This window comes from Plasmodium vivax, chromosome 8 (genome assembly GCF_000002415.2).
Source record: "Plasmodium vivax chromosome 8, whole genome shotgun sequence".
NCBI lineage: Eukaryota > Apicomplexa > Aconoidasida > Haemosporida > Plasmodiidae > Plasmodium > Plasmodium vivax.
In genome coordinates this window covers 839,088-861,851 of record NC_009913.1, presented here as the reverse complement: position 1 = coordinate 861,851, position 22,764 = coordinate 839,088, and the positions used below count along the sequence as shown (strand labels likewise).

At 48.4% G+C, this 22,764-nt stretch overlaps 5 protein-coding genes across 5 annotated transcripts, besides 11 other annotated features; 2 read left to right on the top strand and 3 right to left on the bottom strand.

The window, feature by feature from the left end:
* Positions 1–50: 50 nt before the first annotated feature.
* On the bottom strand, positions 51–3,377 carry PVX_095170 (hypothetical protein, conserved; the record flags this gene model as incomplete). Its single annotated transcript, XM_001614450.1, has 1 exon — positions 51–3,377. One exon carries the CDS (start codon positions 3,375–3,377, stop codon positions 51–53), a length of 3,327 nt encoding a protein of 1,108 aa, XP_001614500.1.
* Positions 244–263: a microsatellite.
* Positions 1,472–1,542: a microsatellite.
* Positions 2,435–2,458: a microsatellite.
* Positions 2,585–2,615: a microsatellite.
* A 627-nt stretch (positions 3,378–4,004) lies between the features above and the next one.
* Positions 4,005–4,047: a microsatellite.
* Positions 4,048–5,885: 1,838 nt separating this feature from the next.
* On the top strand, positions 5,886–6,860 carry PVX_095165 (protein kinase, putative; the record flags this gene model as incomplete). Its single annotated transcript, XM_001614449.1, has 2 exons — positions 5,886–6,190; positions 6,317–6,860. The coding sequence occupies 2 exons, from the start codon at positions 5,886–5,888 to the stop codon at positions 6,858–6,860; spliced, it is 849 nt and encodes a 282-aa protein (XP_001614499.1).
* Positions 6,861–7,648: 788 nt separating this feature from the next.
* On the bottom strand, positions 7,649–10,246 carry PVX_095160 (hypothetical protein, conserved; the record flags this gene model as incomplete). Its single annotated transcript, XM_001614448.1, has 1 exon — positions 7,649–10,246. The coding sequence occupies one exon, from the start codon at positions 10,244–10,246 to the stop codon at positions 7,649–7,651; it is 2,598 nt and encodes an 865-aa protein (XP_001614498.1).
* Positions 9,746–9,924: a microsatellite.
* Positions 10,059–10,094: a microsatellite.
* Positions 10,247–11,713: 1,467 nt separating the features above from the next.
* PVX_095155 (ATP-dependent RNA Helicase, putative) lies at positions 11,714–14,236 on the top strand (the record flags this gene model as incomplete). Its single annotated transcript, XM_001614447.1, has 2 exons — positions 11,714–13,652; positions 13,890–14,236. 2 exons carry the CDS (start codon positions 11,714–11,716, stop codon positions 14,234–14,236), a joined length of 2,286 nt encoding a protein of 761 aa, XP_001614497.1.
* Positions 11,948–11,991: a microsatellite.
* A 519-nt stretch (positions 14,237–14,755) lies between the features above and the next one.
* PVX_095150 (hypothetical protein, conserved) lies at positions 14,756–21,119 on the bottom strand (the record flags this gene model as incomplete). Its single annotated transcript, XM_001614446.1, has 5 exons — positions 16,061–21,119; positions 15,673–15,879; positions 15,325–15,413; positions 15,093–15,192; positions 14,756–14,950 (listed from the first exon to the last, which is right to left on the bottom strand). Exons 1-5 carry the CDS (start codon positions 20,660–20,662, stop codon positions 14,756–14,758), a joined length of 5,193 nt encoding a protein of 1,730 aa, XP_001614496.1. The 5' UTR covers positions 20,663–21,119.
* Positions 17,554–17,583: a microsatellite.
* Positions 20,389–20,451: a microsatellite.
* Positions 21,076–21,144: a microsatellite.
* Positions 21,145–22,764: the final 1,620 nt, after the last annotated feature.

Genomic DNA, 22,764 nt, shown 5'->3' with positions numbered 1-22,764 from the left:
ACGTGGGAACCATGTAGTAGCTCTTTTTCACACACACGTGTAGCCCCCTTTTACAGGGCAACCGCTGGACAACTGCTCACTACCAAGTAAACTATAAAAACGAAAAGATACAACAAAAGTATTCTTCTAAAATAAATATGGTTCATATAAATGATGTAATTGCGTGCCACTTCATTCGAGGTGATGTAATAAAAGGCTGGTTCGAAAATGGAACTGCGCAGTGAATATTCATCCGTACGAGGAGAGTCTCCCGTTTTATGTTCCTTCTTCCTTTTAAAGAGACACGTGCAAAATGTGTACCCTTTTTGGTTGGCTTGGATACCTTGGGTTGTTTTTTTTTTCCTTTTTTTTTCCTCACTTTTCCGCACAATATCATTATACACGTTGCGCAGGTGCACCTTCTTCTGAATAAAATGATACACTCTTTTACTTGAGCGTTGGAAGTAATTTTCCAGCGTCCTATTTTTACTTAGGCCAAAAAAGTCATTCACGTGTGCAACAAGGAGGTGGAAGAAATCGCGCAAATAATTATCGAAAAAGTATGCAACATTTTTAACGACGTAATCAATCACATCGTCATTTCGTTCAATCATTCGGATGCACAGCGGCACGGAACCGTCCTTAATATGTTCAGCCTTTATGATGATGTGTTTTTTCCATTTGTCCACACGGCTGCTAATCTCGTTAAGTATTTTTTTTTTTATGATATATTTAAGGAGGCTATTTTTTAAAACGATGAGTACATACACGGAAACGTTCGTCTTGCACTGCGCGCACTCATCAGAAAGGGTCCCCCCTTCGTTTGTGCACTTCGCACTGCCCTTGCCATCACTGCTGTGGTTATTCCATTTCTTCGAAAAGATATATATCTGGTAAATCCTAACAAAAAGGAACAGCGAATCGTTGTCTGCATTAATCCTTTGAATGTAATATATTTCATCAAAGGCGTTATCGATGTATTCATTTGTCAGTAGGTGATTTTCTTTTTTTATCTCCTCCTTCTGGATGTGCGCATTTAGACCTCCTCGTGTGTAATGCGGATGACTACTTCCCATTTTTTCGTCTCTTTCTTCCCTTCTGCTATTCCCTTGGCTGTGTACATTCATCCTGGTGCAATTTTCCCAAAGGGAGGCTCCCCTGTGCGGTACCTCCCCCTTTCGTTCCTCCGTTCTGCTGCTTTGGCGGCAGTAGTTTGCGCTCCTCTGAACATTTTCCACTCCACGATTGCGCGCCTCGGCCGTCGCTCTCCCTGCACACATTTTCTTCAACTTTACCAGCAGCTGCCTGGGGATGCTCTTCCTCCGCATAGAGGCATTCCCTTGGTGACCATTTCCTACCCCATTCTCCTTAAAGGAGCCTTCCCAATGCTGACTCCCTGTTGCTTCCACCCGGTCCGGGTTCCACATATGGCTGCTGCTCATGGTGGACGCATTTCGGAGTGCCTCCTCTTGACTTGTTTCCCCTTTACCGCGACTCAACATTTTTTCATTCTCCCCACTGAAGACACTTTCGTCCGTCACCTCGTGCAGTCCCCCCGGCTCCAACATGCAGCTGCCTCCTCCCAAATTGTTATCTTTAAATCTGTAACAATTTTGGTAATCACATGACTGGTCAGAAAGGAAAATTGCAACATCGCTTGGGGGGGCATGTTCACCCGTAGAGGCTACACCCACCGTGCTGAATGCGCCCATTTTGCTGCTACCAACGTCCACTTCACCGCTCCTCCCCTTGGCAGAACGCTCACTTGTGGTGTCCTCTACGCTCAGCCCCAATTCACCCTTCGAGTTACTTTTCGACTTATTAGCAAAATGTAGGTCCGCCCATTTTTCCTTCTCTTCCTCCTTTTCTTCACCATCTCCAATTGTGTGCAAAGTGAGGTCCCTTTTTGCATCATTTAAGATGACTGCCTTTTCGCTTCCCCTTCTGCTGAGAGCTACTTCACCATTTTGGTAAGCACCCACGTGGTTACTCACGAGGGGATGTTCCTCCCTGTTAGCAGAGGGGCCCTCCCAAGTACATTTCAACTCCCATTTTGCATCATCAACGGGGGTGTCCTCCAAACCTCCATTTGGACATCCCCCACTTGGGTGGTACAATCTCTGCAGCTCCTCCATTAAATGGTTGTCCCCCAGTTCTCCCTTGAACTCTTTGCCCCCATAAGAGTTACTCTCCTTACGGCTTCCATCGACACGGGGTGCACCATCCGAGTCAATCGAAGTAGCATCCCCAAATGTGTAATAACAAAAATAGCAGCTCTCCTGAAGAGAAATATTACAAACGTAAGTTCCCCAATTGAGAGAGGAGGTCTGCTTGTAGGTGGTTATCTTTTCATTTGGATATGCTTTGAACTGTTTTACGTCGAAAATATTTTTGCTGTGATTTATATTATACGTGGAAATACAGCTGTCGCTATTCTCCTTGACGAAGTGAAAGTAAAACGAGTTAATGTCTAGGTCAATTTCAAAGTTGGAGATCTGCACCAGGTCCTTCATTTGCTCATCGCACAGATTCAGCAGCTGTTTTATGTTCTCTAAAAAGGGGGGCGCGTCGTTCCTCTCCCCAGGGGAGGACCGATGGGAGCGGTGGACACGGTTCGCTCTGTTTGCGGCGGGCCCCCTCTCCCCTTCCCATCCATCGCACCGTTTGCACTGTTTGAAGTATGCCCATTCTGCTCCTTTCGCCCCTGCCCCGTCTTGGGCCTCCTTCAAACTTCCCCCTCCATTTTCACACCTGTATAGACACTCCTTCCCCCCTGATTGGCAAACTTCTGTGGTGAAAACGGGCAACCCGCCGCTCCCCCTTTTTGGACACCTCCTTCCCTCATCGCCTGACTTGTTCAGGGAAATTCCATTCCCACGGAAAGGGGTGCACCCAGTCGAACTTGCGGCCTCCCCTTTTTTGTGGACATCATAATTTATGGCTCCTTTTTTCTTGCCTATCATTTCTAGGAGCGAGCAAAATTTTCGTCTCACCTTAGGACTCCCCTCACGCTTTTCCATTCCTTTGGAATTTATTTTCCCGTTGCTTCTGCCCAGGTAGGTGTTACTTGGCTTCTCATATGGGGGATATTCATCGGGGGGTTCCCCCTGGTATGCTGATTGCACCTCCTCCAGTTGTTGTGTGTCCCCTTCCACCTGGCACGCCGCTTCATATGGAGCCCCCCCTGACCGCCCAAACGTCTTCAACCGAGTGAACCTTTTGAATTGGGATAGACCTGCCCCCCTATCTAAGCTGATTAACTTGGCCAGCCTTTTCCTTGGCATGTTGTCAACACCTTCTTCCAACTCCTCATCGTCCCCTCCTCCGTTTGCTTCCCCATTCAGCAAGCTCAAATTTAGTGATGAGTTTTTTAAATCTTTTGAATTTTTTTTCATCATTTTGCCACGTGTGTTAATCTGTTCAGGTGGTGCTTCTCCCGCTTTCGTGCAGTCCTCCAGTTGTTCCCTTTAATTGGCGGTGAAAAGAAAAAAAAAAAAAAAAAAAAAGGCGCCACACATTTGAAGCGGTATGCTTTTCCCAATTTCTATGAAAAAATGTCTCCTTTTTGTGGCCAGCGCATTTATCTACTTATGCCCTTCAGGTGAGGATGTGCCCGTACGTCCAACCACCCCGCTTCGTCATCCCGTCAGTTGTGCCGCTCAATTGCTCCGATCACCCCAGCGTGAAGAAAAAAAATGTCCCTTTTTTATCTACAACTTGGTTGTTTTTATTTTCTCTTTTAACCTCACCTGTGATGCCACATGAACAGAACAAAAGCAAGTGGGGAAAAAAAAATCCACAAAGGAAAGAACTATTCAATCGCGTGTTACCTCTTCAGGGGGGAAGAACAAACGATAGAGTTACCATCAGAGCGATAAAGCAAAATAAATACCATTCGCGAACAGTTGCACGTGCACACAAAGATATATATACTTGCGTGTACAGGACAAAAAAACCTCCTAACTTGACAGCTCCTACAAGCTTCATAAACGTGCCAGAGGAGTTATTCACAACGTAGTTATAACGCAAAAAAGTTTTTTTAAAAATACATGATTTTTTTTTTTTTTTTTTTTTTTTTTCTTTTTCCCTTCGTGCAGGTGTCCTCCTGCGTATACCACCGCCAAACGATTTGCCCATTTCGACAAAACCTTCACGACGGCATTTCGATCGACTTAAACTTTGGAATTATTTTCCCCCACGGAGGGGGGGGATGAGAGGAGTGCCCCCTCTTCATCGCTCACGTGAATGTTTACCTGCGTATGCGCGCGCATGCACATGTGCACATGCATATGCATACGCATAAGCTTATACCTTTGCGCAGAGTTGGCCTATGCTCCCCTCACACCGTTCGCTGCTACAGTTGGCCAAATTGCGCGTGGCGACAGGTGAACGTAGCAGTCACCACGATTTGCGAAGCGAGTGAAAAGGAGGGGATCATCAAACGCACACCGTTGTGGTAAGACTCTTGGGGGAGAACTTCCCTTTTTTTTTCTCATTTTGGCCACTTTTAACCGCGTCGCCACTGCGCGTGCACAGGAAGCGTCGGCGTGTCGGCGTATCGTCTGGTCAGCTAGTCGGCGTTACCCTCCAGAAATGTGCCCACAAATCGAACAGCAAAAACGGCAAAGCGCGTGCCACTTTGTGAGAGAGGCCAAGTCGAGTTGTGCGCATATGGAGTGGCGAAGCGGAGTGGCCATCCGGCGGGGGACGCGAAATTTTCACCACAGGAAGGAATAAAAGCAGCAAACGCGCACATGCGCACGGTAAACTCGGCATTTTTGTCGCTCACCCCTGCTCCGCGAAGATAACCCGTTTGGCATACATATATATGTGTATGTGTATGCATATGCGCCTGTACGCAGGTGCGAGTTTCCCGCAACTGGATTTTTCCCCCTCGCGCCGAAGCTGCAATGGCGGGGAAGGCGCGACGAGTCGCCCGACGCACGTATTTTCAACTCGCGCCTGTGGGGGTATGCTCCTGGGCGATGTACTTTCCCCAGGGTCGCGGCGCACATGATGCAGCTACCTTCAGCTACCTGCAGCGTGTTGAATCAATACACAGCGCACACATGAGTCATTCGCGGTATGGAGGCGCCCCCGTGGGGAAAGTACATCAACCAGTGTGCATCTCCAACCAGTGTGCATCTCCAACCAGTGTGCATCTCCAACCAGTGTGCAACTCCAACCAGTGTGCAACTCCGACCAGCGCGCCCCCCATTTGACCAACGTGAAGGGCACTACGTTCGCCCGGAGCAAAACAAATTAGATGGAGCAAAAAAGAGAGAAAAAAAAAAAAAAAAAAAAATACATTTTAAGGAGAAAAATATAATGCACATTTTTGGTTTTCCCTGACTAGCGAGTTCATTTTTTTTTCTTTTTTCCGCCGACTCGGTTAAGTTGTCCATTGGATGGGTTCCAAAAGAATACGAGAGTCTTTTTTTATTATTATTATTTTTTTTTTCTTCCCTCTTTCTTCCCCATTTAATTTACACGTTGGTGACGCACACCCGTTGGAGAATAACACCCTTTTTCGCAACCCGTTTGGTTATACCATTTCCCTGAACTTCCCTGTGTGTGCGATCCGATCGGCCATTCCGCCTCCCCCAGGGGTTCACCAAGAAGCGCGCCACTGCATGCATGCAAGCAAGCAAGCGAACGTGTGTACATGCACCGATGGGTGGATCGCGTAGCCCCTTTTGATTTGCAGCAGCGTCTCTTTGGCGTCCCTCCGATTCGGTGCTTTAAATTTTTGCCCCACTGTTTGCCCCCTCCTACGACTTCTGCCGCTTTAACGGGCCGTCTGCTTCTGCCTACCCCACTTCTGCCACTTTAACGGTCCGTCTGCTTCTGCCTACCCCACTTCTGCCACTTTAACGGTCCGTCTGCTTCTGCCCCCCCCCCCCCCAATGGGAATCCTCTACGCCGCGAACGAAAAGCACACCAAGTACTTCCACCATGGCTACATGATGGACACGAACATAAATATAGAGGACGACTTGGAGTTATATTCGTGCAAGTTTCTGCGCAAGGGGGAGAGGAGGATCGTCCGCAAGCTGCGTAGGGACGTGCTATACGGAGCCACGTTCGACCACCTGTCCAAGCTGAGGGCGCATACCTACGACAAGACGAGCAGCATGCCGCGCTTCCTGCTTAAGGTTTATAATATGTACGAGGATGCGAGCAGTGTGCACGTCGTCATGGAGCGCTGCACGTAAGTAGGGCGGTCCCACGTTGGCCACCACGTAGACAGCCACGCAGACAGCCACGTCGATCAGCACGTTGACCACCGCCTTCACCACCACGTCGATCACCGCTTTCACCACCCCTTCCACCGCAGCGGCGGATTCCTGACGGACGACCTCCTGGACGAGAGCAACGTCATCAGCGAGCGGCTCCTGGCGGAGTGGTTCTTCCAGATCATAGTGGCCATGGCCTTCCTGGAGGAACAAAACATTCACCACGGAAATTTAAATGGCTATTGCATCTACCTGAAGGACCAAAAGAGAGACGAAGTGAGAGTCAGCCTCTTAAGCAAAGATAAAAAATATGATAATATAGATTACAACGGAGACCTGTATGGGTTATTCTTCATCAGATCCCCACAGGAAATCAAAAAATTAAATCACAACAAGAATAACACGTGGTACATTGGTCTCCTACTCTACTTTATGTTGACTGGTTCGTTTCCCTTTTTTAATAAAGACGCTTTGCAAACCTATTCGGACATAGCACATGAGGAAGTTTCTTTGGCCCATTTGAAAACGCAGTATAGCAAACTGGGCAGTCCCATTTTTGACTTCATCAAGCAGTGCCTGGAGAAGGACTACGACTTGCGCCCCACCCTCCACGAGCTCGCGCAGCATCCCTGGATACGGGGTTAGCCGGCCGGTTCGCGGCCCCCCCGCATATGCGCATGTACATACGTTTGTATGTTCACTTATATATATATATGTGTGCGTGTTTTTTCCCCCCCGCAGGTCGGGACAATCTCCCCCTGCACAACATCATCGACGAGAAGACGCGCAAGTACGCTCACCCCGCGGCACAGAATAGCACACCTGCGTATGTACACATATATACGTACATACTTATACACACCTGCATGTCGCTTTTTTTTCCCCTCTTCCCCGTAGGGAGGCCCGAGAGCTGATCTACTCCCTTGAAAACGGCATCCTCAAAACGGAGGAGGACTACGACGAGGATGAGTTGAATAAGAGCTGGTGATGAGGCTTTCCGTCCGGCCTTCTACGCAGCTGCGCTGGCGCCACACCCGCTTCTCACGAGGCGGTACGCACGGTTGATGGGTATGTCTTTCCATTGGCGGCATCCCTCCATTGGCACATTCGTGTTGCAGAGTTTTCTCTTTTTAAAAACTTTTTAGTAAACATGTTAGGTTCCCGCGACGGGGCCGCAGCCGGGTGGGTCAGCCCCCAGTGTGTGGACTTCCAAATGGGGAGAAGTCTGTCCAGGGGCAGAGGCGGTTAAGGGGGGTAGAAGGGTTAGAAGGGTTGGAAGCGGGTAAGGTTTATGGTTTACGGTTCAGTTGGTTAGAAGCGAGTTTTGGGGTTACGCAGATTGAGCGGTGGGTATATGTCAGTTATGCCGCTTTGTGCCGCTCGATGCCGCTCGATGCCGCTTCACGCTGCTCGCGCCGCTTCACGCCGCTTGCTCACCGCTTCTTCCTACTGTCGTAGTCGTAGAACCAGAGGACGACGTTGAGGAGGAGGGTCTCCTCGAAGGCGAGGTTCTTGACGGAGTGCGTGCAGTCGTCGAAGAGGAAGAGCTTGGACTTCTTCTTGAGCGCGCGCAGCCGCTTGTACAGGGAGAGGCTGTTGTGGTGCGAGACGCGCAAGTCGTCCTTCGAAGCAACAATCAAAATCGGCGTGCAAATGTTCTGCACGCAGTGCACCGGGGATAATTCATACATGCTCGCATAGTCATTTTTACTAAAAAAGCAATCGTACTCTGCTCCTTTGTTCAAGCACAAATTTAGGTAATAATCGGGCACATCGCTCGAGTGAGCGGACAGAACCCACTCGTATATCCCATTGATGATGCAGCAACTTTTGAATAAGTTGCACTTGGTTAGAATGGCGCAGGAGGCAAACGCTCCGTAGGATGCTCCGTACAGGTAGACGCTTTCGTAGTCCCCAAAACAATTGTAAAAATTTTTAAACGTATCTATGATGTCCTTAATTTCGAGAGAATTCACGTGCCCATTTAAAACGTTCGGTTTGTCTGAATAGCCAAGGGACCCAATGTAGTTGACGCAGAGGACGTCAAATCCGCAGGCGGCAAAAAAAATGAAGACATCCTTATACTCATTGAGGCAAGTGCAGTAGGGCCCCCCATGGATGTACAAGATTAAGTTCCTCTTATTTTTCCCATTAAACAAATTAAAGTTTGGTAGGTGTAGACCCCTCTTCTGCACATCATGCTGGAATTCCAGTTCGCTCTCGTATAGCATATTAAAGGTGGCATTTTTCCTCCTAATGTAGGGATGCTTTTCATTAAAAAGGGACGTTTCCATTTGGCTCAACAGCATAAAGAGCTTCTCCGACAGGTCATTCACATTGGCATAAATGATGCTCGTCTGTTTCTTCTTAATAGTTTCATACGTCGTAAAGTCGAGATTGTAACTACGTACATTCGTGAGGTACACGTAGTCCCCACTTATATTTGATTCGTTAAAAAGGCAATACGCCAGCACATCGTTGAGCAGCATATTTCGGATGCTCACCAGCAGGTTATCCTCCTTCATGCACATGATTTCGATGCTTGTGTTCACATCGTTGTGATTATAAATGTTATGAATTAATATTCGGTGCACCTTCTTCGTGAACATGTGCACAGCGATGGCAATCTTGCTGCAATAGAAAATCGTGTTTAAGAAGAGATACGGATAGCAGCACCCCTTTATTTCGTTCGTGTACAACCCGCGGAAGAACCCGGTGTAGCTCCCCTCCCGAATGATCACCTCCGTCTCCGCTTTCTTATAGTTGCATATGTCATCTTGACTAGGCGGAGTAGCGGCCGCACTTACAGGTGTTGCGGCTACACTGGTGGGGTGGCCCCCCTGCTCGCAATCGTTCGTACCGTCACTTCCCTCGCCACTGCAGTAGAAGCCACCCTCCGCGTGCACCTCGTGCTTCTCCTCCTGTGGTACGTTACCCCTATTTCTCTTCGCCCTCGCCTTGGCGTCCTCCTTCACCAGCTTTATCAGCACCAAGCTGTACTCCATCAAGTGCTGCTTCGACTCCTCATTTTTTGCAAAAACGACCAAGCAGGCTACGAACACACAGGAATCGTCGTGTCTAATTACGAGCGGCGCAGCTGTATGTTTGAAATTCTTTCCAGATAATTTAGCATAGGCACACCGAATGTGATTCTTCCGGTTACGTTCACTGGTTTGGCCACCTCCTCCTCCACCGGGAAGTCCCCCCCGTTTCCCATCCCTCCCATCGCGCTCCCTCCTGTCGCAAGGCTCTACATCCGAATCGTTCAACGTGCAGAGGTACAAATCGTTGGGTCTCACATTAAAGGCGTATATCCCCAGTCGGTAGGGAACAGTCCTGTATGAAAGACACACAAAAGAGGTGTCATCAATAAACTGGGGACTGTAGTAACACCCCGAGACGTCCTTCACCGTTATGTACTTAACCGTATTGTCCACCAAATTATAAACAAACAAATTGAAGAAGGAGTAATCAAATTGCTCTCCAAACGTTTCTGTGTAAATATGATTGTTAATTTTTTTTAAAATTTCAAAATCCTTTTTTTGTATAAAATTACTCTCCTTCTTCAATTTCATATCGTCACTTTCGGCACTGTAAATCATGAGGGTGTTACTCGCGTTGAAGGAGCAAAAAGACTCGTGCATGAAGAAGCGCCTGTGTGTGTCTGTGCCTATCGGCACGTTGTTCATACAGGTTACGAAGAACTTGCCGTTGTTTGTTTCATTTTTAAATAAATCGATTCTCCTCTTCTTCTCCTCATTACAAAATAGGCATCCTACGGTCCCGTCCTTCGACACGTACATCTTTAACTCCCCATCATAGAAGCTGTTGCTCATGTCTAGGTCATCTTGGATGCACGCCATTTTGTAAATTTTTTCCCGGTTGCTCAGTTGGTAGTGGATGATGCACAGCTGGTACATGTGCACCTCCCGCTTGTTGATGCTCCTCTTCACCTCCTTGGCGAAGAAGCACTTCTCTATCACGTTCGCTCCGCAGTGGCATATGTTGTACGCCTCCTCCAGCTCCTTCATGAACGGCGGGATCTTCCTGATCCCCGTCGCGCTGTTCTGCATGCTGGAAGGGGAAGCGGTGAGCGGTAGGGGGAAGCGTAAGCCGTGTGGCGATGGGCGGTGAGCGGTGAGCGATATGCGGCAAACCGTGTGGCGATAACCCGCGTGGCGATACGCGCACCAGCCCTGCCTCGTCGGACCGTTGAACCGCGGCTACCGTGTGTGGGGCGGCTGGACGCAACAACGGATTCGTCTCCCCCCTTGGCAAGCTTGGCAAGCCGCGGGCCGCAAAGAAAAATTCACGCGGAGGGGTACGCACGTGAAGGTAGGAGATACGCACGTAAAGGTAGAAGATACGCACGTGATGGTGGGGGATACCTACGTGATGGTAGGCGGTACGTGCGTGATAGAAGGGGATACAAAGGGGTCACCCACAGGATACGCACAAAAAAGGCGCGGTATACACTCAGAATACGCACAAAAGAGGCGTGGCATGCCCACAGGATACGCACAAAAGAGGCGTGGTATACCCGCAGGATACGCACAAAAAAGGCGTGGCATACCCACAGGATAGGCAAAGCATACCTCTGGGATACGCATGGCATACCCCTCCGATACGCACAGCACATCCACAGAATAGGCTGAGAATACCAACGGCATACCCGCAGAATACGCTCGGCGTGCCGACCATCACAGCGTGACCTCTCTGCTGTGCACGCTGCTTGTGGCTACTCGATCGCGCGCGCACAGATTTCCATCCGGTGCTCTGCCCTGATCTCTCGGCTAGGGGTCAAACTTGGCCATCAACGTGAAGCACATCGTGCAGGTGAATCCCCAAAGCAGCGCAACGCATCTTCGCCATTCTCGCTTTCACGGTGAATCCACGTTCACCATATTGCTTCGCGTCAACACACGCCACGGGCGCATGCGTTTGTAATTCCCCCCCCTCTTTTATTTTTTTTTTTTTTTTGTACATCTCCCCGAGGGTGCGCTCCTGGGTGCCTAAGCGATGTTTTATCTGGCAATCGTCACCAACGCGACGTGCACATGTTGACGGTATATGTTGACGGTATATGTTGACGGTATATGTTGACGGTATATGTTGACGGTATATGTTGACGGTATATGTTGATCGGCACATGTTTAACTGCACCTGATGAATCGCACCTGATGAACTGCACCTGATGAACTGCACCTGTTGAACCGCACCTCTTAAACACGCTTGCGTGATTGGGCGCCTGCATGCCTGCAGTTTCCACTTCCCCGTTCCGCATTTTAATCGCCAATTTTTTTTTTTTTTTTTTTTCCTTCTTCCCTCCTCCCCCTCTAGTCCGTTCGCTTTTTTTTTTTTTTGTTTCACGCGTTTATTTAGGGGTTTGTTTTACCCGACCGCTTCATGTGTTCCCTTCGTTTCGCACGCGGAGGCACACGAAGAGGAGCCCCCCGCCCAGCCGCCAAACTGTGAAGCGTCCCCTTTGTAGCGGCCCGATGGGCGGTCCCAGTGGAGATGGCTCCCCGGAGCAATCCGCGGATGCAAAGGAGGGCGAATTTGGCGAACTGGGCGAACCGGGCGAACGGGGCGACCCGGGCGACCAGGAAATGGACCCCCTGGACGAATTCATGATGGAAATAAATAAAGTGCTGGAGGAGGAGAAGCAAAAGACGAAATTGAGAGAAAAGGACGCAGAGGAGGCAGCGGCCAAGTCGGACCCCATCAAAGGCAGCAGTTATTCACGTGTGGAGAAGGAACCCCCCAGAGGAAGCACCCCCAGCCGTGCAAGAACCTACTTTGTTAGGGAAAGTAAAGCTCATGGGGAAAGCAAAAGTAGTCACACCTTGGATGACCATCCGGAAGAGGATGGTGGGCACGATGACGATAGTCTGGATGACAATGACGCCACAGCTGATATTTACGAATTTTTGGAAAAAAAAAATGAAGAATTGGCAAATGAGAAGCGGCGAGCAGAAGCGCATGGAGGAAAGGGAACCCACAACAGGAACATGATGAGCGATGATTCTCCAGATGACGGGGATGACTTCTTCCAAAACGGAAGAGACAGCAATAGGGAAAATGAAATAATTGAAAATGATATCAACTACGATGAGGTGCAGCTGGATCAATTTAATAAAGACATCTTTGTTACAGATGAAAGCATCACCAATTTTACTTTAGAAGAAAGTGTCGAGTACAAGAAGAAAAATAACATCACAACTATCGGATTCAGCGTTCCGAAACCCATTTTTTCATTTTTGCAATTAAAACATGTGATAGACAAGGAGGTGCTGGAAAATATGTACAATTCGTCCATAAGCATCTTGTCCCCCATCCAAAGCATCGTCATTCCGATCTTCTTAAGTGGTCGGGATTTCATAGCCAGTAGCAGAACTGGTTCGGGAAAGACCCTCTCCTTCATCATATCTTTGATAATCCACTTGGGAAACTACAAACAAGTTGAGAGGGAAAGGAAGAAGAAAAACTTCGAGAGGGAGGGTGACCCCCCGGAAGAGGAACACGCAGCGGCAGGAGCGGCATCGACAGCAGCACCTCCAACAACAACAGCTCAAGCAGCACCACCACCAACGGCGTACCCGTCCAAACAGGGCAAAGGCAACGCCTCGGCCCATGCGCTGATACTCACCCCGACGAGGGAACTGTGCGTGCAAATAGGTGACCAAATTGACAAACTCTGCTTGAAAAAACTAAAATCGTGCATCCTGTTCAGCGGAATAAATTACAAAAACGCATATGAGGACATTCACCGAGGAGTGGACATCATAATTGCAAATGTAAAAACGTTAATCAATTTTGTTAATAAAAAGTATCTCTCCCTTATGAAGATAAAGTACGTCATTTTGGACGAATTTGACCGACTTTTTTCGAAGCAATTTGTCAACTCCGTTACCTCCATACTCAGAAATATAAGGGCTGACGCGATGAAGGGATTTTTTTCCTCCACCTTTTCTGAGCAATCATGTGAACTGGCAAAGCCGTATTTAAATAAAAAATTCATCATCATTAAGGTGGGAGAGAACAACGTTTTAATCGATAAAAAATTTTACATCCTTGAGGACCACGCAAAGTATGGCTATCTGCTCAATTGTGTGCATGCCTGCGCTCCAAGTGGCCAAGGATTTATTTTTTGCAATAGCAAAAAAAATGTGATGACTTTATATGAAAAGTTGAAAAGGGAAATCTCGCTCAGGCACATTTCGTTTGACTACATTTATGGAGACATAGACCAGACGGAGAGGCTGTACAAACTGGATTGCCTGAAGAAGAAGAAAACGCAAGTTCTCGTCAGCACGGACCTCATGGCGCGCGGCATCGACGTCATGGACTTGAACTTCGTCATCAACTACGACTGCCCCAGCGACCTCTTCGTCTACGTGCACAGGATAGGCAGGTGTTCCCGGATGAACAACCGGGGTGAGCAGGGAGGCGGCGGAGGAGCGGCAGTGTAGAGCAGTGCGCTGTACAGCATAGCATAGCATAGCAGAGCAGTTACTGTAGAGCATAGCTCAGCAGTTGCGCGCTTCACCCGTTCCGCACCCAACCACTTCAGTGCGTTCCTTCGCGCAGCTAGCCAAAATGACACACACACAAAAGGGCCCCTTTTCACCTGCACCTTTTTTTTTTTTTTTTTTTTTTTTTTTTTTTGCGCAGGACAAGCCATAACGTTCATACAGCCATCCGAAAAAAGAATTGCCTTCCTCATTTACAGCCACTTAAATAACAAAAAGGAAAAAGTGGACCAAGAGCTGGAAGACTTTATTCGCAGCAACAACCTCCATAATGATGTCCAAATGAAAAAAGTGAAAAGAAAAATGAACGACTCCATCTTTGATGTGTCCCAGAAGAAGGCAAAACATCCGGGGGATAACAAATCCATATTGGCTGACTTTGCCTTTAAAAAAATGTCCGCGCCGTCTAAAAGTGAAGAGGACGCTTTGAAAAATGTGAAGGTCTTTACGCCAAATGACGTTTTGACATCCTCCGATGAGGAATACTGAAGGGGGTTCGTTCGTCCCCGTCGTTGTAAATATTTTTCCGCCTCGCTGGAAACCCCCCAATTTGGAAAAGAACAACCGCTGCTTTGTTGGCGGCACGTGTGTGCACATAAGCGTGTATCTACCTTGCCTCTTCCGTGGCCCCCATTGAACGAATTGGCAAACGAAACAAAAGGGAAGTGCTCCCCGTGTGCGCGCGATTTGGAAATGCAGAGGGGGGAAAGGAAAAACAAAAAAAGGGCGACAGAGGGGGGGGCAAACGGGTGACAAACGAACGACAAACGGGGACCAAACGAGTGACAAATGAGCGACAAAAATGAACACCGCAAAGGTGCAATTTTTAGGGCAACAAATTTGCAACCTAACCATTCGACGGGGATAAGGGGACCACGCGCAGCATTCAAGCAGGCCCCCATATTCCCCTCCACGCAAAGGACTAACCAAAAAAAAGGGGGCACAAAAAAGGGGCCGAAAAATGGGCCAACAAAACAGCCCCCCCAGTGCTGCGCCTCCGCCTCCGCCTCACGGAATGCTATCCGTGTACTCCTTCTGCAGGTTGTTGAGCAGCTCGTTCACCTTGGTCATTTTTTTGGCTGCCTTCTCCTTCTGCTTTTTGTTTTGTTCCAGCAGAATGTACATTTCCATGTCTCTCTTCTTTATTTTCTTATTTGCGTCTTCCAGCAGTTTGTTTAGCTTGGCGATTTCGCTTTTGTTCATCTACGGGGTGAAGAAGCGCCCACGTGTGTGCACGAACGCGCGCGTGCGTGAATACGTAAGCACGTGCACACGTGCACATACATATGCACGTCGATAGCGCTGCACATGCCGCACATATCGCAGGCAAAAAAAAGAAACCCACGTTGTTGTCCTCGTGCAGCTCCTTGCACCTCCTCTGGATGGCGTACACCTCCTTGTCCTTCTCCTCCACGACGTCCTTAATTTTGCATTCGTATTCGTTGCTGCGGAGGGGAAACGGAAGAAGTGGGGCGCGGTCCGGGGTAAACTTAGTCAAATCGGCAGCGCGTTTGGCAAAGGGGCCTTTTTTTTATTATTTTTTATTTATTTATTTTTTTTTTTTTTTTGCAACGTACCAGAAGGACTCCTTAATGTTTTCAATTTCCTTGTGTGTGTATTCTATCACTTCGTCCTTCACCTTGAGTTTATTTTTCAGTTCCTTCATCTGCAACGGGGTCAAAAGGAAAAGAGGTAAAATCGGGAGGCCGCGTTTCCACAAAAACGCCAACCCGGAGAGGTGTTACACATTTATGCCAAAAGGGCATCGTTGCAGAGTGGCAAGCAGGGGTGTGTGGTACACCTAATTGGACATTCGTTTTTAGCAGTGTAATTGAGCACACGTGAGGGCGAAGCGGGTGTTGATGCCCCATGTGAGTGCTCCATGTGTGCGTTGGATGTGATCGCTCCGCGTGAGCGCTTCTCACCTCCTCCTCGCACTTCTTATACTTGGCGTGCGCCAACTCGCACTTTCGCAGATAATCGTCCAGCTCATTTTCATATTTTGAAATTATATTTTTTTTTTCACTCTTGTAATCGTCCAGGAGCTTTTTGTAGTCGCGCTCCATCTTTTTAACTTCCATGGCCTTTTTCTTCACTTCTTCATCCTTGCTGGTCAGGTCACTTTTGAGTTTCTGCGGGAGTAGGGTGCGCGGGGTGAGGGGCGTCGTGCAGGGGCGCTTCGATCGTTCGCAGTGGTGCTGCGAACAGCGGCACGAACGAGTCGACCGTTCGCTTGTCTGCATATCCGCTTATCCACTCGTGCGCGCCATCTCTCTATCGCCGCTTCTCTCCCTCGTTGCTTCTCTCTCTCACCTCCACGTTGGCCGTGACATCCTCCGTGATCTTATTCTTAACGCGGATGTTGGTGCTGAGCTCCTCGTTCTCCTTGGAGAGTCTGCTCAGGCTTTCTCCCAAGTCTGCTTTGTCCCTATTCAGCTGTGCGATGAGGGTCTCGTGTTCCTTGAGCTGCGTCTGAAGTGTTTCTTTCTCCTCAGCCAAGCTCTTCTGTTCGTGCAAAAGCTGCTTGTGTGCAGAGAGGGGGATGTAGTTTTCCTCCACGTCCTTTTTAATGTATGAAAAGGCGTCCGTTTTAAGCTGCTCATTTTCTTTCCTCATCTTGAGGTATGCCAGCTTGATGTTCTTCAACCCTTTGATGAACTTATCCTTCTCCTCATTGTAGGTTTTCATTTCTTTGATTAGTACTTCATTTACGTTGTGGAGATTTTGAGCCTTTTTTTTCAAGTCCTCATTTGCCATTTTGACATCATGGAGTTCTTCCTTCAGAGAGTTTTTTTCTTCCTGAAGTTCATTGTACGTACTTTGGAAGGCCTCCTCGAGTGAATTTACCTTTTGCGCGAAGTGATCCTTTTCCATCTGCACAGATTGTTTTTTTTCTCTTTCCATTTCGTCTACCTTTGCTTTATTTTTCACTTGATTTTCCTTCAACTTGGAGATGATTTTTTTGTTCCTACTTTTTAACCTTTCGCATTCTTTAATGAATTTATTTTTCTCCTCGCTCAAATTGTGAATGACTTCCTTTTCCTTGCAATACAGCGTGTTGTGCTCCGCCAGTTTGTCTTCCAGATCTTTTATTTGTTCCTTCATCCTTTGTTCTTCCTGTTCCCTTTTTGAGGAGAGCTGCTCATTTTTGGAGGTCACATCGTTTAGAATGCCTTTCAGCTTTTCATTTTCCCTCACGCAGTCCTCCATCTTGCGCTTCGTCTCTTCCAGCGCATTTTTCAGGGTGTCTTTTTCGCCCTGCTGGGTGAGATTTTTCGCCTCGATTTGGTCCTTTTCTTCTTTCAATTTGGAGAGATCCTCCTTCAGCTTGGTTGCCTCCCCCGTCAACCTGGCTAGCTCACTCTCCCGTTCGTTTTTTTCCCTTTGGAGGATTTCCATTTGGTCACTCATTTTCCCATTTTCGGCGCTGAGCAAGTTGCACCGCTCCTCCATTTGCGCCCTCTCATTTAGGAGCACTTCTCTCTCCTTTTTCATTTGTTCATTCTCCACGGTTAACACCTTTTGACTTTCGGCCAATTCTGCCTTGCCGTTCAGAATACTCTTTTCGCTCTGCAGCAAACTTTCCACTTTGTAATGTAGGTCTTGTTTTTCCCTCCCGAGTTGCTCCACTTGGGTGGTCAAATTTTCGTTTTTTTTTTTCTCCTTCTGATAATTGCTCTCTATTTCTTTCCTCCTCTCATCGTCCACCTCCCTTTGGTAAAGCACCTTCTTCATTTCGTTGTCCATTTTATTTAACTGCTCTGCGTAGCCCCTAACGTCCTGCTCGAGCGTTTTAATTTTACTCTCCTTATCTGCAATGAGATCTTGCTGCGTCTTCAGTTTGGCCTTAACATGTTCCACTCGCTCGATGTTCTGCCTCAACATGTCATCGATGTCGTGTTTGTACTGCTTCAGAATGCTTTCATTAAAGGTGACGATTTTCTCCTTTTCTTTTATAATTTCCTTTAGCATGTAAATTTCCGAGTCCTTTTTTTTTAAAAAGAGGACATACTCATTCATTTTGTTTTCAAATTGGATCTTGCTCATGGCGAACTGCTCATTCATGTATTTTACTATCTCTTCAAATCTTGCCAACTTTTTTTCTTTGCTCGTGCATGTGTCCTTTAGCTTCTTCAAATCCATTATCATGTGGTCGATTTTCTTTTCGTATTCTCTAATTAGCGTCAGTTTTGTTTTATATTTCTCTCTATTTTTGTGGAATGTCTTTTCCATTTTTTTGTACCTGGCCATTTCTCTTTGTAGACTTTTCACTTCCCTTTTGAGGCGGCTGTTCCTTTCGGCGAACAGCTCCACCTGGGCTGCCTGCGCGTCGCCCGCCGCCTCTCCGGGGGGGCCCCTCTTGCGCGCCCTCAAGGGGGTAGGCTCCTCCGGGGGGTTCGCACTGGGCCGCTCGTCCGCATCCACGCCGTCGTCTCGGTCTACTTCGACTTCTTCCCCTTCTTCAACTTCCTCATCTTCCTCATCTTCTTCCCCTTCCCCGTCTGCCCCCCCCCCCTTGGCCGCGCTCCCCCGCACCGGCGCCGTTTCCCCCCCGCCGTCCTCATCACTCTGAATGGTCTCCTGCCGAAGCAGGCTCTTCAAATTATGCAGCTTAATCAAGTAGTGGTCAAACTCCAAGTGGTTCTCCTCCTCCCCATCACTGCCATTCGAATTCATTATGTTCCTCACTTCCTCCGAGAGGTCCCCATATGGGGGGTTCCCCACGCCCTTCGTGCTCTCCGCCTCGTTCTGCAGGGTAGCATTCGTCGAAGCGCCTCCATTCTGCGGTGCAGCCGTTACGTCAAAGTGGGCGACACCCATTGCGTCAATATGGTCGGCACCCCTTACGTCAATATGGCCGGCACCCGTCTGGCTATCCCTCCCCTTATTGCTTAAGCTGCAAATGTTTTGCTTGAGCAGCTTCTTCCTTCTCATCTTCTCCTCGCGTTCGTCTTCGTCCTTGCCAGATGGCACGCCTGACTCGGTTGCGCTGTTGCATTCATGCAGGTCACCTCCATCGTGGTTGTTCTTCCTCTCGTTTGGGATGGGTTCCCTTTTTGTAGTCACCACCTTCGATTCGCCGTCTTCGGCTGCAGCGGTCTCCCCAGGGGGGTTGCCCTGCCCCTCGTCACCGCTGACCCGTTGTTCGCTACTGGCACGGTCCCCGCTACTCACCCGCTGGCCACTACTGGGGACACTCCCATCGTCGCCGTCTCCGTTATCATCTCCTCCGACACCCGCCCCTTCACAATGCTCAGAATATGTTTTTCCTTTTTTTGCGCTCCTTTTTTTTTTCTTTTTTTTTTTAACCTTATTTGGAGTGTTCATCATATGATCTGCGTCCGCACCGTCGACCGCGTGAGACATGTGCTTGTCCTCATGCGGCATTTCCCCCGCGACGTCGTTTGTTCCACCCCTCTCTTCTTCCCCTTTTACTTCACCTTCGTGCGGTTTATCAGTGGGTTCCTCTTCCTCACGCTGGTAACTTTCGTCTTCCCCTGTGTGCGTGTACCCCTTTGACTGCCTGGACTCCTCCACGTGCTCGGCCTCCCCCTCCTCATCAACATCGCTTAGGGAGAAATTGTACCGCCTGTACTTCTCCTTTATCTTTTGCAGATCGAGGTACTCCTGCTCGTTGCTGTCGTTAGCGGCATCGCCCTCCACCCCGTTGGTGGTAGCCACCCCGTTTGCGGCAGCCTCACCAGTAGGGTCCTTAAAAACATATTCGCTCTCCAAAAAGGGGGCGTTCCTCTCCTGCACAAAGGGGTCCACTCTGCCCTTCCCCGTCTCCTCATCCTCCGCGTCATCATCAACTGGCTCGTAAAGAGCATCATTATCGAAATTGGCCGTCTCATCAAAATTATATTTTTTCAAATTCTGCAACACGTCTAGTATGTTTTTTATTTCATTGTCGTCTTCGCTGTCCGTCTGTTTGTCGTTCTGCTCGGGCGGCCCCATCCCTCCGAGTCCCTCCTCCCGGTCGCTCTCTACGAAGTGGCAGCCGCGTCCGCAGTTGGCGGTGTTACTCGCATCGTTCGCATCGTTCGCATCGTTCGAATCGTTCGAATCGCCACCTGCCAAAGCAGCGTCCACCCAATCGACGTCCTCCAACCCTCCATCCGCACACATAGCGCACGCGGCGTCACCACAACTGCATCCTCGATCATGTTCGGTTCTTCCCACCAGGGGTACCTCAGAAAGGCTGACATCCATTTGCACACTCTCGTCTTCCTCCCAAATTAAGCTGTGCATCTGAGCAGCCTCTCTTTTTATGCCTCCTCCGGTTTGCCCCTCATATGCAGTCTCAGGTAGGAGACTGGAAGAACGGAGCTGTCCTTCACTCTCCTTCTTTACCAAATCCGATTCGTCATTCAGACATGCCCTGTTCAGGTGACTCTCTCCTTCATCACTTCTCCCAAGTTTGGAGTGGCCACACAGTGGTTCGTCTGCATTGCTACTGCACGGTGGACCTTCAAAGCGGTTCATCCCTCTGCGCTTAGCAAACGGGCTGGCTTCGGTCCTACAGTGGGCATCGCCAAGCAAGTTGGCTTCATCACTAGGCACACTGGTTGCTTCACCAGGCACGCTGGCTTCATCACTAGGCACGCTGGCTTCATCACTAGGCACGCTGGCTTCATCACTAGGCACGCTGGCTTCATCACTAGGCACGCTGGCTTCATCACTAGGCACGCTGGCTTCATCACTAGGCACGCTGGCTTCATCACCAGGCACGTTGGCTTCATCACTAGGCACGCTTGCTGCTTCATCAGGCACGCTGGCTGCTTCATCACCCCGCATATCATTAACGCAGCGCAACACCGCCCCCTTCTTTTTCGCTTCATCAGCGGGCTTACACAAGCCTTTCCCCCTCCTGCTCTCCTTAATTTTATATACACACCCAATTTTTTTTTCCATTTTTTCTGTGTGCAATTAGCCTTGCCGGGTAGCTTTACATCTGTGTAGCTCCCATGTTCGTTTTTTTTTTTTCGCATTAGTAGGTGCTACAACGGTTTGTACTCTCTCTCAACGAAGTGACACCGACAGGGAGGGGATGGAGGCCTCTTCCGCTTAGAGAATTTCACACAAGGGCAACCACAACTGCAGTTATTCTTCTCCCCTCGTGGGGAAATCCTTCCCGTGTGCGCGTTTCGTCCGAGCTGCCTCCTCCCGGTTTGCCTCTCCGCGCGTGGCTCAAAATGGCGCTGCCTTGAATCCCCAGGGGGCAATGCACACACAAGGAGGCAAACACGTATATGTACATGTATATATGCATGTATGTATGTATGTATGTATGTATGTATGTATGTATGTATGTATGTATGTATGTATGTATGTATGTATGTATGTATGTATGTATGTATGTATGTATGTATGTATGTATGTATGTATGTATGTATGTATGTATGTATGTATGTATGTATGTATGTATGTATGTATGTATGTATATATATATGCCTACACATCCAAGTGAACGCATCGCACTAGGCCTGAAACAGAAAAAAAAAAAAAAAAAATCTCTGCCCGTGGGATGCTTTCCCCTTCGGAGAATCGAATAACACGTACATTTCGAACATTGCACTTTTTTTCCTTTTCTTTTTTTTTTTTTTTTTTTTTTCCCTTTCCTGCGTTTATAATTTGGAAGGTCGTTTTGCGCAATTAGGGAATGGCCCATTTAACCATTCTGCCTTTTTACTGTGCGCTCATTTTGTCACCTTATTTTGTCGCGCCTATTTTATTTATTTTTTTTTTTTGTGCACATATTGCTACGTTCAGGCCCCTATCTTTGTGTGTGTTACAAAATTGTTTTGATTTGCAAGGTGCGGGAAATTGGCGGAGAATGGAGGGAAGTTTTCTCCCCATGTGGGAGAGGGGAGGCGCGAGCTATGTTGAGTGCGCACCGCACATAATTTGATGTACGCAGTTTAGCTTAACATAGTTCAGTTTAGCTTAATTTTTTTTTTTTTTTTTCCTACACATGGGAAAGATTGACCACTTCATGGATGACGGGAGAAAACACCCGCAGCGCGCCCCCCGTGGGGAGCTTCCCACTTGCAACTCTAAAGAGGCGACCGGAAAATGCACCATCATTTGAATGAATTGAACAATTGGCTTATCAAACGGGGAACAAAAGAGGGAAAAAAAAAAAAAATTCATTTACATAGGAACCAATATAGTACCAATTTCGTGACCATTTTGCCTCCAATTTGTTCGGCTCAAATGGGGGGGAAACGACGAGAGGGGGTCTCCACCAGAAGGGGAGAGAAAATCTGATATTCAGCACCTCTTCACATGCCTGCAGGAAAATCGCTACCACTGCTTCTCCTTTAAGAGCCACACGTTGAGCCTGCACAAGACAGGTGCATCGTCTCCACCGCCCAGCATAAAAGTGTGCTTTCCGCTTGGGCAAAAAGTGAGGACTTCCCCCGTGCGTACGTACGTTCAGGGGCGGATACAACAATCGCCGATACAACAAACCCCGTTACTTTTTCGTGGAGGGCCTCCACCATAAGCTATAACACGCACATGCGCATGAAACGGTCTATACGCACATCGGTGTGCATTTCCTCCCCCGTCTACTACTAACTAGCCCTACAATTGTCCGTCCCCATTTGGAAGGCTGTCTATTTTGAAAATTCGCTTCTCATCCTTCACTGCTTAACCGCTATGTTGCGGTGGCTTCATTTGGTATAAAAATCAGCGTAAATTAAAGCCGTTCCGAGATTGGATTCCACATTTTAGCTGCTCACATTTTTGCATATTGCCACGCGAGACGATGCAAGGCAGTGTTCCTTCCTCTGAGCGCATTTTCGCATACGCAGTGGAGGAGGTGCTCCTAACGGGGGATGCCATCCGATCATCTCACTAGCGGAAAGAAGTACAAAAGTTGTCACTTCCTGAGAGGTGATCAACAGGGGGGCATCCCCACGCATGTCGCTTATTTTAATGAGGAACGCCTACTGCATTGCCACCATCGCATCTGTTTCAACGTGGGGGGAAGGTGAAGATGCTTGAAACGG